At 52.6% G+C, this 19,982-nt stretch overlaps 1 protein-coding gene across 1 annotated transcript in view; it reads right to left on the bottom strand.

The window, feature by feature from the left end:
- Nucleotides 1-19,982, bottom strand: part of ADCY5 (adenylate cyclase 5) — a 164,609-nt gene that overhangs the window by 6,420 nt on the left and 138,207 nt on the right. Inside the window, exons 13-19 of the mRNA XM_053565247.1 lie at nt 14,063-14,179; nt 13,463-13,627; nt 10,567-10,742; nt 8,703-8,732; nt 7,646-7,778; nt 2,025-2,288; nt 866-1,070 (exon numbers count right to left, since the gene is read on the bottom strand). Of these exons, the coding sequence (XP_053421222.1) occupies nt 866-1,070; nt 2,025-2,288; nt 7,646-7,778; nt 8,703-8,732; nt 10,567-10,742; nt 13,463-13,627; nt 14,063-14,179 (1,090 nt within the window). The remainder of the gene's footprint in view (nt 1-865; nt 1,071-2,024; nt 2,289-7,645; nt 7,779-8,702; nt 8,733-10,566; nt 10,743-13,462; nt 13,628-14,062; nt 14,180-19,982) is intronic.

Below are 19,982 nucleotides of genomic sequence, written 5' to 3' on the forward strand. Positions count from 1 at the left end.
CACAGAGATGTATATACAAAGCTCAATCAGAGCCCCCCAGTGAAGACAAGGCAGCTGACGGAGGAAGAGCCAGGAAGATACGTGGACTTAACCTCTCACCACACCCTTATCATTGCTTTCCCCAAGGTGTGTGAACTAGAAAAGCTTTTACAGCAGCCAGAAGGTTTTGCTCATCCTTAGAACTCCATAAGAACCCCTCTGACCCACTTTGTTTTTAAAATTCCTCTTTTGAAAAAGTTTAAATATAACCGTATAACCCCCTCACTATGACAGCATTCTTTTCATGTTTGCTTTTCTAAACTATTTTGCTTTATCTTGCTAAAAATTTTGTAGGATATATGTTCAACATTTTTGTAAATTTGCAAATTAAATGATTTGTAACATGTTTATATATCTTGTGTTTAAAATGTATCAAGTATCTGATCTTGCTGCTTTTCATTTTTACTGAATGGATTTGGAACACTTGTACATAAAACACTGGTACTAGGTCAGTATTACTTGAAATAAATGGGACTGTCATCTGCCTATGGGCCAGCCAGTAGGCCCTGAGCCCTCGGCACAGAGCATCACACCAAAGCCTTTAGGGCAGGCACAGTCTGGGGGTCCAAGCAGGCCTTCCTAGTGCAGGGGTGAGGTGGGAACTCAGAGGGCGTGCCCCACATGCTGTTGGATGTCCACAGGCACAGGAGGCGTCACCAGGCTCTGGAGGACACCACTGAGTGCGCGGTGCCCACCCCCACCAACTGTAACATCAGCCTCTGCTGCCGTCTCGCTTTCTCCCCCTGGAGCAGACAACAGATGCAACACGGGGAATGGGGAAGCCCCTCTAAGCCCTCGGCCTGACAGCACCCTGGGCCCTGCTCACCTATCTTCATCTGGAAGTTGTTGAAGGAGTGCTCATTGATGTACTTCATTTGGTCCATCAGCCTCATGGCAAAGTCGGCCAGGGCTTTGATGTGGGTCTTGCCCACTTTGTCATAGGTGGAGTCGTTGAGGCCCGAGGCAGCCATGTAGGTACTGCCAATGGTCTTGATCTTTTCCAGCTGCCGGAATCGGTCCTCGCTGATAATCTGGACAGAAGGAGGCCAAACCTGGTTCACTCCCAAATCTGGAACCCTGAGGTCCATGAGGAGGGACAGAGGATGTCCAGGGAACTGTAGCAGCACGGCCCCTCATGTGTCCCTCTCCCATGGCAGGACCGTCTCCACTGTTATCAGTGTGAAGCCCCCCACGCTCCTGACAGAGCCAGGCCTCCTCCACACTCCCCTGTTGTAAAACGACTGTGCCTACCTGCTTACCCCCACACCAGGAGCCCCCGAGGACAAGGTCACTGGCCACCTTTGGGGCTCTGGCCCTGACAGGGTCTGGCTCACATGCCCTCCCACCCGGGGAAGCCTCCTCATTTTTGTCCAGTGGGACACCCTTCTCCTGTCTCCCAGCCCTGCCAGAAGCCTCCCAGACCAATTTCAGAAGACTCCAGCCCCCACCACCCGCCCCAGGTGGCTTGTGGGCTGCCCCTGACGCTGCCTGGCCCTGGCTCTACCCTCCCGCTCCTCCTTGCTCTCTATGCCCAGCCCTGCGTCCCCGCTGGGGCTGCCCCTTCACACTCATAACTTGGCCAACTCCAGGACCGAGACTGTCCTGTCGGGCTCAGCAACCAGGCCTGCACGTGCTCAGCGCTCCGTGGGGCAAGAGAAAGGAATGAGGGCCCCGCGTCCTTGTCCTGCCTCCTCCCTCAGCCTGGGACTCCTCCTAGCTTTGGTTGGTTCAAAACCCCGGATTCGGGCACTGAGCTATCCCAGGCAGCTATCTGTCAACCCCTAGAAGGCACAAGAAGAATGGTGGGTACCAAGTGTGGCTGGAGAGCCAGCTGTGAAGGGGCTTGGAGGCTTAATTTCAAACTGAGCTAAAACCCCACTCTGTCACTTAGTGCCTCCTGTCATCACCGCTGTTATATGGATCTCTACACCATGGAATCGTGGACCCTCCGGGGAGCATGGCCTGCCCCCCACCCCTCCGGGCACCTCATCGAAGTCTGCAATGATCTCGTTGAGCAGCCGCAGGCACTCGACACCCTCGTTGTTGGCCTCCAGCTCCACGTAGAACTCGGAGAAGTTGGCGATGGAGGCGAACATGACGGCCACGCACTCACAGGACTGATAGTAGAGCTCGTCGTTGCGCCGTTCACGGGCCAGAAAATGGGCAGCCACATCCTTGGGCAGGATGTTGTGCAGCAGCCGCCGGTTGTAGGCCTGCAGTTCCTCCATCTCCTCTTTCTCCTCTGTGGCCTGGGAGAAAGACAGCACGCGTCACAGGGTGTGAAACTCGAGCCCAAGGTGTCGGCAGGGCCTGGGGCCTCTCCTCTCTCTGCTGCCTCTGCGTCCAGGCTTGTCAAAGAGGCTACTTTGACGGTCAGAAAAAGTAAGACGTTTACAAGCATCCAGCTCTCCCACCTGCCTCTGGAAGTGCAGTGCCTGAGGGTGCTGACCCTTGAGCCGGGAAGCCCTGAGTCGGAGCAGGTCCCAGAGGGGAGACTGACAGGACCCTACCTGCCTGAGACTAGAACTAGGCTGGTAGTGAAAGGAATGGTCCATAACCACACCCAAATTAGCCCTCCAGCCCCTAAGTTTCATTTTCCTCTGACATCAGGAGATTCAATAAGAAAGCAGCTTGGCAAGCAGTACTTCAACTGACTGAGCCACAGGGAAAACAGCCCACAGCCCTGCCCAGTCCCTCTGCCTCCCCTGAGAGCAGACCTGCCCCAGAACCAGACGTGGCCAGGAAGCCAGGAGATGAGGTGCAACAGGCGCCCCGCAGAGTGGGCACAAGGCATTCGAGCTGACTTTTGTTGTCACCCAGTTTAGGTCCCAGGTTTGGGCAGTTTGTGGTCATCACACTCCAGGCTAATGGGTCAGTGCAGAGACCTGGGCTCAGGAGGCCAGCTGTGGCCCACAAGGGCTGAACAGAGAGGTAATCATGCCCCAAGGTGTGGCACGGAACCACCTGAACAGAGAATTCATGGACACAGGATTATGAGGGGGAGTCAGTGGCTGCCTCACCCCAGTGTTAGACTAAGTGGCTCCCTTAACTGGGAGAGACTATGTTGGAAAAACAGGCAAGAAAGGGTCATTAGCAGGGCCATTTAAAAGACCTGGCCAGCCAGAAAGGTGCTCACCTTTCTGTTCAGCCACAACCAGAACCTCCACCGGGGCTAAGACTGCCTCCCAGAGCCCTGGCTCTCCCTGTGGGTGGCGGCTGTGCGTGGCAAGAAGCTGGCACCCCTTCCAGAGGCTACAGGACCTGGGTCCAGGGGAGAGGGAGAGTGGCCAGGGCAGAAGCTTTGGGACCCCAAGGCCCAGGACCAAGCCCTGCCCCTGACAGGTGACAGATCCTAACTGTACCACACAAGGCCTGAGCCACTGCAAACATGGTTGTAAGGATTGGGGTCATGCCTGAGGAAGTCCCAGACCCTAAGAGGCCTTGCTGTCCACCCACCACCCTCACGTGCTGCTGTGTGCCATCTTCCAGCCCAGCCTTCCAGCCTGGGTGACATATGTACCTGTGAGGTGGGACCCTTTGCCCAGGCCCTTTCCTGTGAATGAGACCACCACTCCTAGTTCTGGACAGCTATGCCCAAGCAAAGAGGTGGAGCTGAATCCCCATTCTTCCCATAAGTTGACCCATGGAGGAGCCCACGGTTTACACATCTGCCTCTGAAAATGAACCAGACAGCAGACAGTCCTGCTCCTCTCACCACTGAGGCACGTGCCCTGGGACCTAGGGATTCCAGGGGCATTCCAGCCCCTTTGATCTGCCCAGCAGGCGGCAGAGATGAGACCATGCCCTTCCCAGACAGCATCTGCCCAAAGTGTCAGGCAGAGTGGAGGCAGAGGCCAGGCGGGGGCCACTGGCGCAGGACTCCAGCTGGGCGTGGCCAGGTGCTCCTGCCACATCTGGGAACTCCGCCCTAACACAAAACTGCCAACAAGGCCAACTGTTTTTATGGTTGGGCCCTGGCAGGACAGAAAGGTTCGGGGTCTGAAGCCTCTTGGTGGTCCCAATAAGGTCAGTGCGGGGGAAGGGGCAGAGTTGGCTCTCCAAAGAACTGAGACCTAGTGGCTAGGCTGGAAGGGCCTGGGAAGTATGGGTGTACTCCTTCTGCAGAGGCTTCAGGAAGCCGAGGAGGCCAGGCTTCCCCCTCCTTGTCAGCACCACACCCACCCACCAGGCCACCAGCCCAACTGCAATGGGGCTGCTGGGCGAGCCCAGTGGTGGGGCAGGACCTGTCACACATCCGTCCTAAGGGCTTTCTAGTTTGTGCTTACCGGCATTTATTTGAGGTTTTCCCCCTTCTCCCAAAGCCCAGGAAAAGGATGAGAGAATGAGGGGCCTGCTAGCTTCCGTGGAGAGAGGTGCACAGGCTGGCAGGTAGAGACAGGCTCAGCCACACATTCTTTCTCACACACACCCACGTGCATACACGTGGGCCGGGAAGGGACAGTGTGAGGTCGGTTGATTCCCTCCCTGTGGAGAGTCCTTGGAAGGGAGAGGGGATGGTGGAGCAGAGAGGGAGGCTGGCGGGGCTGGAAGATTAGTGCCATCAAGCAGAGGAACAAATAGAAGAAAAATAATGGGAGGTAAGTTTGCCACTGCCAGAGATGACACAGGCAAGCATGGAAAAGGGAGGCTAGAAAGAAGGCTGAGGTCTTGGATTAAAACGGGAGGTGCTGGTATGAACTCAAGTTTAAAAAAAAATATGCACAGGGCGGCGCCTGTGGCTCAGCGGGTAGGGCGCCGGTCCCATATGCCGGAGGTGGCGGGTTCAAACCCAGCCCCGGCCAAATTAAAAAAAAAAAAAATATGCACAGATAGACAGTGAAGTAACATTAGATTTGTGGGTGCACACATTTCTAATATGTGTGTTTTCACACACTTTCCTACAGTTCCTAGCTTTGCCCGTGAAGAGGACCCAGAAGCACTGAGCAGCCCGCGTGCCAGGACCGTGGTCTCTATACACCATTCCCCACTACAAAGCATGAGGGCTCTTAAAGAAGGCGCTGGCTCCTGGGCTGCAGCAGGGGAAACACAAGATAAATCTGAGATACTTGTGCCAGTAACTTAGGAAATGCTCAAAGAACGATGGAGACATGTCAAACGGCACAGAAGCCAACCCGTAATGCACACGGGCCAGACCTTGGTCGCTCCGAGCATCAACGTTATTAGCGAGGGTAGCAGAGTATAGCCCACGGGAGTAAGCAGGTCTGCGAGTCCCTGCTGATGGGGGGGACGAATGAGCAGATGGATGGTGGCGTGGGGGAGCTTTCCTCACAGGGGGTACCAGCTACCCAGTGTAGAGGTTAGCATGACGGTCGCAGCATCACCATCGGGCACATCCACAGTGAGGGCCGAGATAAGCTGGAGTCATCGATGGTTGCAAAGGCTGCTGGGTAGAGATTTGCCAAGGATCGGAAAATTGGTGTAATATTAGACTATCTTTCCATAAATGCCAGTCAAGTACAAAGAGGGGAAAGCAGACTTGACAGTGGAGAAATCTAGGCGACCCCAGCAGGTGACCAGGACTGACATCACCAGCAGTGGGAGGGGTCTGCATGGGTCTGCCTGATGTAGTGAGAGATGTGTGGCTCCTTTTCCATGGAGCTCCTCCAGGAAGGTGGCCTGTGTCTGGACATGGGTCCGAAGGTCAGAGAACAATAGGTTCTTTAAAACTGGCAAGGACTGAGAGATGAGGAAAGACAGATGGACTGCTCCAGACTGGACCTGAGGAGATGTGACCACTGAATGCAGCATTGGGGCACTGATAGCATGTGACCAGGACCCACTGCACCATGGTTGACCCCACGATGGTGCACGGGGAGAGAGCATGAGCTACCCTGGAGAGCTTAGGGGTGTAAGGAAGCAGAAACAGCCATTTCTGGGGCCACCCAGGAGAGGAACGCTAAGAATTCAAGCCCTGAGGCTGACAACAGAAGGGAGATGGCAGCTGAGTGACGACCCCTGGAGGTCTGGCACAGGCTGCCAGAGGCCTCAGACCCAGAGGAAGGAGAAAGTCTTGTCCCCATCCCCAGCACACACTTCCCACTGCAGAGGAGAGGCCCTGAGGCTGTGGCTGTTCCTGGCCTAGAAGGTTCAAAACCTGGCTGAGCTGGAGAGACAGGTGCCCCCACCTGCTCCCAGCTAATCAGGCCTCTGCCTTCATGCCAAGAGGAGCTCCCTGGCTTGGGCTGAGATAAAGCAACAGCCTCTATCGGACCCTGTGCACACTCAGAGGCTGGACAGAGACAAGGTTGGTGTGGAATGGGGGCTGAAGGTCACAGGAGGGGCTGAGCAGCAGGCTCGCTCTTCTCAAGGGCTTTACAACACAGCTGAGTTGCACAATAGCAGACAATGTGGGTTCCTGGGGGCTGTAGAGGAGGGTGTGTGTGAGCAGAGAAGTGGAGGGACATGGGCTCCAGGGCCTATGTCCCTGGAGTCCTTAACAGAGCTGGAGCCTCCCGGGAATGTGCTGGGCATGCATGAGAGAGGGGAGAAGCCTGGGGGGTGCAGGCACACGCTGGGAGTTCCCAGGTCACCACATGGAACAACACGACAATCTCCCTGGTTCCCCCAACCTCAGGATACCCCCATTGCAGACCTCCAAGCTCAAGTCTAGCCAGATCCCATACAAAATACCCTGCAGAAAGGGTGTCCAGATGCCCCCATCCTCGTCCAGTATCCAGTGAACAACTGGGGCCTCCTGCCCCAGCCCATAGACTTCTCTGGAAGTCTGGGGCGGAGGAGGTGTGAGCAAGCCGTGTGTGAGCTGCGGTGGTGTAGAGATAGGGGCCAGGGTAGGCTCAGCCTGCAAGGGGCTCGGCTGGAATAAAAGGTCTGCACCAGCCCACATGAAGAGGGGCTTTCTCCTGCTGAGCACCCCAGGGCACCTCTCCAGCTCTTCAGAGGTCATCCAGCAGGTGACAAGAGGTCACAGGGCTGTTGCCAGCACACACAGCACCCTCTGCCTGGCCTGTACTCATCCCTTCCTCCAAGGGGACACAATGGACAGGTCACAGGGTACGTAGCTAAAGAGCCGAGTGCTGGCTGGATTTTCTCACTGTCTGCGCCCCAGCATGGTCAGAGCTGCGGCCCCTGGCCACCCCACCGCCTCTGGCTGCTCCCTCCATCCATCTCTCTGGAGGAGTCTTTGAGCCAAGTTCTGGTGAGGTCAGCCCTGCTCACAAGCCCATACCTGGCCAGGCTCCTGCCCCTCACCCATCTTCTCCTCTCTTTCTCTACCCTCCTGGACTCCTTCCTGACCCTGCCATACACTAGGCCTGTCCACACCTTCCCTCTGTCCCTGCCTATACACACACGGGAAATGCCCAGCCAGTATCAGCTGACTTCAAAGCACACCTCCTGGGCCCATCAAAGTCCCAGTGTTGTTGAAGGGGGGTGTGTGTCTTGAATAAGCCCCAGGGTTTGTCCCTTGGCCCTGGAGAAAAGGGAGAAGACCCGCTGGGACACAGCCTGGGCAGGACACCTTGTCAGCGTAAGACTGAGGCCCGGCCCAGTCCAGCTGAAGAGCTTGTTCACTAGATCAGTGGCTCACAGTGCCTCCCCCACCCAGCTCCAGCCCTGGGCTCCCCACCTGCAGTTTCCAGAGGAAGTCGAGGCGGGCGGTAGATTCCACCTGCTGAGCATGCAGGTACAGGGCCAGCACGAAGACTGAGATGATGATGGGTGTCACCACCTTCAGCGCCACCTTGGTTGCGTGCTCAGGGCTGCAGAGGGGAGGCAGACAAGTCTGAGACCACCTTGGTCCCTCACAGTAGGCTCTGAGGACCCCTGGGCCTTTTTCCTTCCCCCCACTAGAGTGTCCCTTTCTCTTCACTCTTCTGCTCCAACTTTGCCTAAGATGTTACCTCCTCTGGGAAGCCTTCCTAACTGCAGCCCATCTCAGCCCCTGCTCAGGCAGCCACTGCTCCTCTCCTGATACCTCTCATCCCCCATCAGCAGACAAGACAGGGGCAGTGGGTGCAGTGACAAGGGAGCCAGGCGGCCCCCTGATCCCGCCTCTGGGCAAGTCTCTTAATCTCTTTGAACACTAGTTTCCTCATCTGTAAAATGGGTTAATAACAGCCGCATTTCAAGATTGCGGCAAGGAGGAACGAGAGTGCGTGCGACATGCTCAGTGCTGCACCCAACAAACAGGCACTCTCCCACCGGCAGCTGCCACTGCACAGTCGTGTTTTGTTAACATCATTAGCCAATACTCTTAACAAAAGCAGCTATTCCAAACCCTGCTCCTTGTGCCAGCAAGGAGCCCAAACCTTGAAGGCTACATGAAGACTCCCTGCCAGGCAACAGCCCCACACCCCCTGCAGGCCTCCAGAGGGCAGGTGGGCACCAGCTCCCTTTCTCCCACAGCTGTGTCCCTGAGTGTGCTCCTGGGGAAGAGCTCGAGGCTCGGTGCTTTAAAATGTGTAGTGACCTTAGATCATCATGGGGTGGTGGGGATCATGAGGAAAACAAGGGTGTCCACCCCGTTAGGACATCTTGCTACCCTGGGAGTGAGGGACTCCTCCACACCACCCACCTCCCCACGAATCCCCCCCAGGACCCCCTCCTAGGCACCACTGCCTTCTCCCATCTGCTCTGCACAGAGGGCAAGAAGAGGGCCTACCGACGAGGAGGCTTCCACTCACCACTGGGAGGTCCCGTTGTTGTTGAAGTCTCTGTGAACAGAGCGGGAAGACTGCTCAGTGCCATGCTGCTACAGACAGGGGCCTCCGTCCCCGCTTGGCATCCCCCTCACCACTCTACCACCCTCACTAGTTTGCTCCTGGGTTCTTGATCCCTCATGCTCCACATCCAAGGACACCTTCAGGTGGGAGGCCAACAGCATCTGATTACCCTGACCACAAATCACCCACCTCTTACCCGAGATGCCCTGCCCAACCTAAGCACACCCACCTGGGCCAGCCCCTGTTGCCGTCCAGAGGGAAAAGAGAAACACTACACCTGTTCTATCCAGAGTGGCAGCTGTTGGCTACACGTGGCTACTAGGCCTGAAAATGTGGCTATTGCAAGTTCAAACGTGCTATGAGGGTAAAATATACACCAGGTTTTGAACAATTCATGTGGAAAAAGGGTAAAGTATTTCACTAATAATTTCACATTGACTACATATTAAAATATTTTAGATAGCATTGTTTAAATGAATTACACTTATTGCTTTTTAAATATGGCCACTGGAAAATTTTAAATTAGATAGTGGCTTGCATTTTGTATCTATTGGGACAGTGCTGCCCTAGAGCCAAGGCAGGGTCTCCCAGCCCAGATAGGAGTCCCATTCTCTGCTGCCATCTCAGCAGTGGGGGAGGAGCAGCAGGAAGAGGGCAAGGGTCCCAGCTCCAGCCCTGACCCTGGGTAAAAGGCCCTCCTCTCCCTCCTCCTGGCAGGACTGCAGCCCATCCTGTTGCTGATGGTCCTGTCTTTCTGGTCATCTGCCTACAGCCCCACACCACTGCTGAGTTCTTCCTTGAGTCTGACTTAGATCCTTCATTCCATCTTCATTCTCTGAGATGCCATTTCCCCTCACAAGAACGGAATGTTTCTGACGGGTTATCTATACCCACAGTTGTACCTCCACTGTCTAGCTCAGTGGCTGGCACACAGTAGGACCTTAATAATATTTTTGAAGGAATGAATGGGTGAGAAATGGATGGAGGAATGGATCCCCTCCTCTAACTCGAAGAAAGTAGTTTGCCACTGCTGCATTTTCTCAGGGGACAAGATCTGTGTATGTGTAGGGGATGGGGACAAGAAAAAAAGGGTGGTACATACCAGGCACTTTACATACATTTACCACTGTGGGTGTTATTCCCATACTGGAAATAAATGAGGTTTAGAGGAAAAATCGAATGTGTGTCTGACACAGAGATTCAATCTCAATCTGACCCAAACCTTAAGCTCTTTCCCCTTACGGCGTTGCCACCTTTGAAACCTGACATCTATCACTAGATGACCAGGCTGACTCTGAGGCCAGACTGCCTTGGGCACAACCTTCATGCCCACGTCTGGGCTGGAGGGCCTAACGTCTGCACCACAGCCTGGAGCTTTGAGCAGGGCACAGACGCCAGCCTCCCGTGCCCAGCCTGTCTGCTTGCTGGGTTGGTGTGAGGATGAGAAGGGATAATGTGCATAAAAGCGCCTGGTTCGAGGCAGGACGGCAGACAACCACAGCCCATCCCTCTGCTCCCACGGACCTTGCCACTGCGTTCTGCAGAGCCTCAACCCCTCTACGCCAGAGGGGTCACAGGCAGCTGAGTTGGGTGAGGACAGCCCGTTCAAGGCTGCCCTGGGGAGGCAGGAAGACAGTGTGGCCTAAGGCCACCCCCACACTGGGGAAGGGGGAAAGAAACAAAACCCCACCGTACTCTGCCCAGGGGAAAGCGCTGGGAAAGAACGAGACACCCTCCTTGCACGTTCCCTGCAGGACCAGGGTCTCAGCTTCCTGCCTCCCTGTCGTGCCCCACACCCAGGGGGAGTGAGGGAGGCACCACGTACATGGAGTTGGCAGTGACCAGCAGGTCGGCATTGTCGAAGAGTGTGACCCCAGGCACCTCGACGACGAGTACATAGACGAGCTCAATGGTTAGCATGAGGGCCAGCTTCCCAATGCAGCTGATCTGCAGGAACACGGAGCAGGCCAGCAGGCTGAGCAGCACGCTGTAGGTGAAGTACTGTGGGCAGAGGGCAGGCGTCAGCTGGGCCCCCAGCCCCCGCCCCTGCACAGGCCCGCCCCTGCTGACCCAGACTTGCCAGCAGACTGAGCAGCGCACTATAGGTAAAGTACTGTGGGCAGAAGGCAGGCGTCAGCCCAGCCACCTCCTGCCCACTCCCATAGGGGCCTGCTCCTGCTGACCCAGACTTGCCAGCAGGTGTGACATGAGGTGGAGGCCCCTGGTGAGGAAGAAGTCTGGGATGTGAGTGCAGGCTCCAGGCTCAGGCTCACCTGGGTTCAATCCCCGACCCAACACGGGCCACTCACTCAACCCCTGGAAGCCTCGGCATCCCCCTCTGCAGAGCTTCCTACCTCGTGGGCTCGCTGTGATAAACATATGGATGAAGCCCTTGGTGCAGTGCCTGGCACCCTCAATAACTTCAGGAGCAAGGCCTGCGGCCCCTGACTCGCCACCTTGATGCCCAAACTTCCAAATGCAGGAAGTATTTTCATAACTCACGTGGGGGCCACACCTGAACCGACCTGATTTGAGGATGAAGCCTGCCCTGACTACCAGGGTGCTGATTTCCACCTTTCCCCTGCTTCTGGTGACCAATCATACATTTTGCCACATAAATATTACTGTGCTTCATTATCAGGTACTGATCCAGGCTCCGCTGGGGGTGTGAGGCAACCTTTTAAACTCTGAAAAATTCCAAAGTCTAAAATAGATATGGCCCCAAAGGCTTCAGATGAGGGACTGAGGCCCTGTACTGTTTACTGAGCCTCAGTTTCCTTTTTAAACAATGAGGGGCCAAACCAGGTTTTCTCAGAGGTCCCTTCTGAGACTCATCCGCTGACACTGGGTGGTGCCTGTGGCTCAAGGAGTAGGGCGCCAGTCCCATATGCCGGAGGTAGCGGGTTCAAACACAGCCCCGGCCAAAAAAAAAAAAAAAAAAAAAATCATCCCCTGACACTGATCACAGATACATCAGCACCTATGACTTTGTTCTTCCTTTTAAATTTAGTGCCATTATTTCTGAGTCAAGCTTCCAGGCTCCAACTATTTGCACACTGCCTCTGCTCCAGGCTGGGGGCCCCCAGGTTGGGACCCTCTGCCCCTCCAGGCCTTCTGGAGCCAAGAGAGAACCTATCAAAGGTCCCCGGGAATAGAAGTGGTAGGGGTAGCCTCAAGTTCCCACCAGGAATGGGGGCAGAAGGTGGCATGCCCAGACAACTCAGCCCAAGGGCCCCAGCAACCTGTCCTTGGGAGGGGGGCAGGGAACCCCCCCAAAGCCAACCTGGATTCCCACTCAGACCCTGGGCCCAGACAACCAGGAAACCAAGGCTTAATGCTGGGGTCCCCAAGGGGCTGGGGCTCTATGAGGAAGGAGTTGCTGAATCAGGAAGAACACTTGTGGGGGCAGGTGGCCAGCAGGCCTAAATAAGCCGTGCTGGTGAGGGCTGAGGGCTGGGACCAAGCATGTCCCACAGATGTGCCAGAACATGGCCACGGCTGCCCTCTTACCCCGTACCTCAGCTTCTCCTGGGCAGCCACTGCTGAGGGGCAAGTACAAGACCAAAAATAGCCTCAGCTCCTCAGCAAACAGCCCTCAGGAAGTGGAAACCCTGTGCCCATGGGCTTTCAGCCAGATGTGGGGGACCTGGGGCGGGGAGGTGGGAGCCAGAGAGGCGGGGCGCAGGCCCATCTAGGAGCACAGCCGAGCTCTGGTCCTCTCCCCTTGCCCTGTCTGTGCACAGCGAGCAGCACCGGGCTCTTTCCAGGGACAGGCCATCCACTGTGACCCTCAGCTACTGTCCTAAACCTTTGCTGTGAGTCACGGGTGCTTTGGGAATTAGATTAAAAGCGCGGACCTTCTCTCCAGGAAGGGCAGAACTGCCGCCACCCCACAGGTTTCACCTGAGCACCAAGCAGGGAGCTTGGGACCTGGGGACATGGAGCCGGCACCAGGGCTGGGAGCCCGGCCCTGCCACCCTCCAGCAATCTGTTCCCAACAGACGCAGCAACATGAATGAAGCACCCTGCACACCATAGGTGCTTAATACGTGTCATTCTCGGAATAAGGACACTTGGAGTATTTGTCAAACCCCAAAGCCTGTGGGTACAGAATTTCTTTTTGGGCTAATGAAAATGTTCTACAATTAGGTTACGATGATGGCCATAGAAATCTGTTAATACACTAAAATCGACTGAATTGGTCACTTTGAATAGGTGACGTTTTTCGCGGTGCTGGTTTGGGCCTGGGTTTGCTCCCCTCCTTGCTCTCTGGCACTAACAGCTGGGGGACTCAGGTGGGCTCTCCTGAGATAGGGCTGGGTCTGCTGCAGAAGCTGAGGATCCAGAAAGTTTCACCCTTGGTGAGGAGCATGAACTCCAGAACCAGACAACAGGGATGAAAGCATTGGCTCTGCTGCTGACCAGCTGTGTGAACTGGGAGAAGTTACTTAACCTCTCTGTGCATCGATGCTCAGAGATAATACAGTTATCAGTGTCATAGGGTTGTCATGAGGATTTGACAGTGAACGCATGTAAAGCAGCACTCAGCCACAGTGCATGCTGACATTATTATCATTGTCACTGTCATGCTGAGGCACAGGGAGAGAAACCAGGGGAAGGAGGTCTCTAGAATGGCAGTGAGCTGGAGGGCCCCGACTGTCCCTCAGGATGTCCCAAGTAGCCAAGGCAGCATGGGACAGGGCAAGAGGCCCTCCAAGTACCTCGGGGAAGTTGCAGTTGGGCCAGGTGCTGCCACAGAAGCCCTGCTCGTCTCCCAGGCTGTAGTTGACAGCCGACTCCACCATGTGGCACGCGTTGACCTGGCTCACGCTGATGTTGTGCTCCTCCGCCAGGCAGTCCAGCAGGTCCGTGGAGTTGCACATGAACTGGGGCAGGAGAGGAGGGCAGGGAGGAGCAGCTCAGCTCCTGAGGCCAGCCAGGCATCTCACCACCCACAGGGAGCGGGGCCACCCATCCTCTGTCTCCAGTGCAGCCTAACACTAACAGGGGACAAAAGCTGGGGGAGGCTGAGGACCAAATAAGGTTTGCCCAGCCATCCCGGCTGGTGCACCCTCCCGAGGCCAGGCTCTTAAACACACCTGGAGCCTTCCCTGAGCTCTTTCTGGCCTTCCAGCTTTGGCAGTAAAGAACTAAAACCCAGGTGAACCGCATTAAGGGTCAAAGGTGATCTCAGGCCTGAGGTGAGACATGAACAGGAATGTCCAGGGAACTCTCTCAGTCCGTGTCTGTGGGGTATATGGTCCCACTGGCTTTGACCCCATGGGGCCAGGGAGGCACTGGGGGATGTGGGAGCTACCCACCATGTTGACAAAAGCCGACAGGAACACCAGGGTGATGGTGAATACCCCAACCAGAGTGCTGTTCATCTTGGACCGAACGATCTTCCTGGAAAGGGTCTGCAGTGGGGAGGGGAAAATCTGGGGTGGAGGGACAGGGAGAGAGGGAGGAAGAGCATTCCGTGAGGACACTACAGACTGCCTAAGTGGAACTCAGCTCACCCACTGTGACTCTCTAGCATGGCCCCAGCCGGGTGTGGCCCAAGGTGTCCTCCTAGCCTGCAGCAGGGCCTATAGCTGGCCAGGAATGGGTCCACCTGGGGAGCCCACCCAAGAGAGGCAGGATGAAATGAAAGACACTATCTTGACCCAACGGGGAAGAAGATTAAGGACTTTTGCTCGCGGGGCCAGTTCTAATCACAGAGGGGCAGTGGTTGACAGATGAAGAGTCAGGGAGGGGCTCAGAACCTTCTTGGGGAGGGCTGGGAAATCTTCTGGGAAGGTGTGAGTAGCTATGGGTCTGAAGATTCAGATAGGACCTGGTGTGTGGAGGAAAGGGCTGGGCTTATCAAGAGGGACAGAGAAGCAGGGAGCCAGAGGGACAGGGGGCGGGAGGGGACAGCCTCCACACGTGCCCTCAGTGAGCGCTTTCCTCAGCACACAGCTCCATGGGCCTGCCACTCCCTCGCCCAACCCTTTCTGTATATTCTGCAGCTGGACAGACCACGTGTCCACTCAAAGGCCCATTGCAGTTTTGGCAATGATCAAGTTCCTAAGTCCCATTTCTGCCAAATCTGATGTAGCTGGCCTTACATACCATGTCCTCCTCACCTCCTGTGCAACCCAGGCTAAAAAATAAGTTGACAGAGAGGCAAAGCAGTGGACTCAGGCTTCTGACCCTGCCCACCCCAACTCTTCTTGGTGAGACCTCTGCTGCAAACAATCCATGTGAATGATGGAAACCCCCAAGGGCACAGAAAAAGCACCAGGCCAGGAATGGGGAAGCCTAGGTTCCTGGCTTGGCTTTTCTTATGTGATCCTCACCAAGACACATCCTCTCTCCAAAGGCTCCCCATTTACAGGGCTCTTGAGGCTGCCCTGGGTTTTGTGCTGAGGGAAGCAGACAAAGGCCTCCTCCCCAGTCATGGGTCCTGTGCTTTCCTGCACATTCTTGCTGAGTGTGCCAGACCACAAGGCTCATGAGAGTTTTTATAGTTGGTCACACAGACATCTAAGGACATCAAGGAGCTGCAGCTTGACCAGCATTAACTGCTCACTCCTTGCGGGGAGGGGAACCGGCTTGTGTGCCGCAGTATCTCCTGCTAGCTCACCAAGCGCTGCCCTTGGCCTGGTGTTCCTCAGCATCAACCCAAGCCCACCACATGCACTGTTTCCATGTGCTTCCATCACATTGCTCCCATGGTCCTCTAGGGGCAAAGGGAACCAGCACATGCTGCCGACTTGCCATGAGTAATAAAGTTTTTCGTCTCTGACCCAGGACTCTTGTGTCAGCATCCATGAAACAGAAACAGGCTAGCTTATTAGCTTATAAGTAGGGTAAAATCAACCCTCACAGAACCCTTTGGGCTGGCTATGTGTATAGGAGGCAGAATATCTTTCCCACCCAGCATCCTCCTCCACCCTTCCAGCAAGGTCACTTCCTATTCAGCAGAGAGAAAGAGGGGATCACATGGATGGACAGCAGCAGAGGCCTGGCAGCCAGAGAGGCTACAGGCTGAGAGGTGAAGACCTTGGACTCCATGTCCCCAGCAGGGGCGCCTCTCAGGTGTGTCCCTGTGCCAGCAAGCTTGTGGCATTGTACTCAGAAAGCACTTCCCCCGGGATTATAAAGGAGATGCTCTAGGCAGGGGTCCTCAAACTTTTTAAACAGGAGGCCAGTTCACTGTCCCTCAGACGGTTGGAGGGCCGGACTATAATTAAAAAAAAAAAAAAAAAACTATGAACAAATTCCTATGCACACTGCACATATCTTATTTTGAAGTAAAAAAACAAAATGGGAACAAATACGATCACACGGCCTCATGTGGCCCGCGGGCCTCAGTTTGAGGACCCCTGCTTCTGTAAAGTAGGAAGTATATTTAAAAGTTAATAAAAAAAAGAGAGAAAGACAGTCTGATTGAACCTTCTTATGGGGTGGAGGAAAAGATATGTTGTGACTAAAAGAACATAAATTTGGATTAAAATCCTGCTTTATAGACAAATAAATCAAATAGTGTCCATAAATAAACCCTTACCTTTATGGTCAATTGAGTTTGACAAGGTGCCAAGACAATTCAATGGGGAAAGAATAGTCTTTTTAACAAATGGTACTGGGTTAAGTGGATATCCACATGCAAAAGAATGAAGCGGGGTTACTACCTCACACCCTATCCAAAAATTAACTCACAATGAACCAGAGACCTATATGGAAAAGCTAAACTATACAGTTCTTACAGGAAAACACATGAGTAGATCTTTGTGGCTTTGGATCAGGCCAGGGTAGGGAACCTGTGGCCTTAAGGAGACTTGAGGCCTTCCTGGTCCTTAGTGCAGCCTTTTGACTGAATCCAAATTTTACACAACAAATCCTGTTACTAAAAGAGGTATAACAGAAAAAGATGAAGGTTTTCTTGCCTCCGTTGGTGCTCAAAGAAGAAAGATCTTGAAATCGGAAGGCTGCAGGTCCCCTTAGGCAATAGTATCTTAGAGAAGACACCAAAAGCATAAGCCACAAAAGAAAAAGTAGATAAACTGGACTTCATTAATATTAAGAATTTTTGTGCTGGCTCAGTGCCCATAGCACAGTGGTTACAGCACCAGCCACATACACTGAGGCTGGCGTGTTTGAACCCAGCCTGGGCCAGCTAACAACAATAACAACTGCAATAAAAAATAGCCAGGCATTGTGGTGGGTGCCTGTAGTCCCAGCTACTTGGGAGGCTGAGGCAAGAGAATTGCTTAAGCCCCAGAGTTTGAGTTTGCTGTGAGCTATGATGCCACAGCATTCTACCAAGGGTGACATAGTGAGACTCTGTCTCAAAAAAAAAAAGAATTTTTATGCTTTAAATAACTCCCATCAAGAAAGTAAAAAAGGTATTGGTGAGGCTATGGAGCAACTGGAATCCCTGGGCATTGCTGATAGGAATCTAAAATAATGCAGCCACTATAGAAAATAGTATGATGGGTCCTCAAAAAAAATTTAAACAGAATTTTGTATGATCCAGTAATTCCACTTCTGGGTCTACCCCCAAAAGAACTGAACACAGGGATGGGTACAGGTATTTGCATTCTCCTGTTAATAGCAGCATTATTACTGATAGCCTCAAGGTGGAAATTACCAAAATGTCCATCAATTGATAAACAAAATGTGATATATCCACATGGTAATTATTCAGCCATAAAAAAATGAACTAAGTCCTGTTACATGCTGCAACAGGGATGAACCTTGAAACTACTATGCTCAGTGAAACCAGTCTCAAAAGGCCACACATCAAGCAACTGTTTTTATGTGAGATGAACAGAATGTGCAGATTCATACAAAGTACACTGGTGGTTGCCAGGCCTGTAGTAATCAGTAAGGAGAAGTATGAGGTTTCTTTTTGGGACGAGGACAGTGTTCTGGAATTAAATTGTGGAAACAGTTGTGCAACTCTGCGAATATACTAAAAACTAGTGAGTTAGAAGTTTATCCACCTTTCTAAAGATGAATTTTATGGTATGTAAATTAGAGCTCAATAAAGCTCTTATTTTATTTATCGTTGAGACAATTCTCACTCTGTCACCCTGGGTAGAGTGCTGTGGCACCATAGCTCACAGTAATTTCAAGCTCTTAGGCTCAAGTGATCCTTCTTGCCTCAGTTTCCCAAGCAGCTGGGACTACAGGTGTGGGCCACCACAAGCTGCTGGTTTTTCTATTTTTTTTTTTGCAGTTTTTGACCAGGGCCAGGTTCGGACCCACCACCTCTGGTATATGGGGCCGGCACCGTACTCCTTTGAGCCACAGGCGCCACCCTGGTTTTTCTATTTTTTTTTTAGTAGAGATTGGGTCTCGCTCTTGCTCGGGCTAGTTTTGAACTCGTGAGCTCAAGCAATCCGCTCATCTTGGCCTCCCAGACTGCTAAGATTACAGGTGTGAGACACCAGCCCAAAGCTCTTATTTTTAAAAATCCTACTCAGCCTCTGATTAGCCATGTGATCCCGGGGACATTATTAGACGCTTTCAGTTTTGGTCTCCTTACTGGTAGATAGGGAACACCCATCTCCCAGGGTGGCCATGAAGACCCAGTAAAGTGATGCCCTGAAAGTACTGTTGTTAAATGCAACAGAAAAGTTAGTTAATACCAGCATTTTACAGTACTATGTTGTCAATAAGAATGAAAGTCCTAGTTTCTCACGTAAAGGAATTTTTTGGTTTCACAGCTGGGGAAACGTTTTGGCACTAGCACAAGGATCTTACTCTGAAATGCTATGACAGATAGTTTCCAATCTGTAGCTGCTTAAAATCTTGCCCTCCCACCCTCCATGTTGCTTAAACTATTTCGGTTCTGATCACCCAATCCCCTGGTTTAAGGGCTTCCTTCATCATTTGGGAACCACCAATGTAAAGACTGTAGGCAAAGGTTATCAGTACAAGCTGACACTTTCTCTACAAGAGACGGGTGGAGAACAGGGTATGCACAGAGGCTTCTTGATAAATACGTGGCTAGAAGCCCCTGGGGGCCACCCAGAGGCCAAGAGAAGAATTGCAGGAGATTATTTTTAAAAAAGTGAAAGAGTGTTAGAAGTACCTCTAGTATCTATCTAAAGCAGTGTTTTTCAAACTTTATCTCATGGCATACTTGAACCTACAGTTAAACTTCCACAGCACACTTAAATTATGTTGATCCAAAGAAAGAGTAAACAAAAAAATATATTTACTGGGCTTTGAACTTCTTTCAAAAGTAATTAATCATCTTTAAAAATTTTTGCAGCACACCTAAGATCCTCTCACAGCACACCAATGTGCCATGCGCACTGGCTGAAAATCACTGATCTAATGGATGATTAAGACTTTATGCATTGGCATGCTACAAGCCAACTTCCCTTGACACCTTTTAAAAGAACTTCTCTTGACTTTAAAACCTCAGTAGAAACCTAGGAATTGTTGCTTTCTTTGAAGTCTCCAGAAGAGTCTACCCAATGCCTTGGTATTGATGTATATACAGTGTCCTGTCTCCTGTAACCAGAAAGTCCATTGTATGTGACCCTAAATCGCAACTTCTCTAATCCCAGTTCGGATCTTAAAACTCTTTACCAGCGACAGTCTTTTCCTGGAGCTGGACCACACTGTTCAGAACGTGAAAAGCCTTTTCCATTTTTCTAGCAGGATAATTGTGTCTGCACCAACTGCTTCAGCTCAGAAAAATGATCGATTTTTAAAAATGTTCAGAACCAGTACAGTCCCAATCTGATTAATTCATACAAATTCAACATGAAAAATGGGAGTGCAGACATAATTAATAAACCATGACTGTAGGGATGCAGGAGTTTAGATCCTGGCTCCTGGGCAAACAGATAACCTCCCTGGGGCTCTGATGTGGGGCCAGGGTATTGCAGAGATATAAGAAGGTAATGAAATCAGATGGCAAAAAGCGTAAGAAAACAGTCTCTTTGACAAGGAGCTAATAAAAGAAGCGGTATCTGAGCACAGTAGCTCACTCCTGTAATCCCAGCACTTTGGGAGGCTAAGGTGGGAGGATTGCTAGAGTCCAGAAGTTTGAGACCAGCCTGGGAAACATGGTGACACTCCATCTCTACAAAAAAAAAAAATAAGAAGAAGAAGAAAAATTAACTGGGCATGGTAGCACATGCCTGTAGTCCCAGCTACTCAGGAGGCTAAGGCACGAGGATCATTTGAGTCTAGGAGTTCAAGGCTACCTCAAGCTATGATAGTACCACTCTGGCC

Source organism: Nycticebus coucang, chromosome 16 (genome assembly GCF_027406575.1).
Source record: "Nycticebus coucang isolate mNycCou1 chromosome 16, mNycCou1.pri, whole genome shotgun sequence".
Classification (NCBI taxonomy): domain Eukaryota; kingdom Metazoa; phylum Chordata; class Mammalia; order Primates; family Lorisidae; genus Nycticebus; species Nycticebus coucang.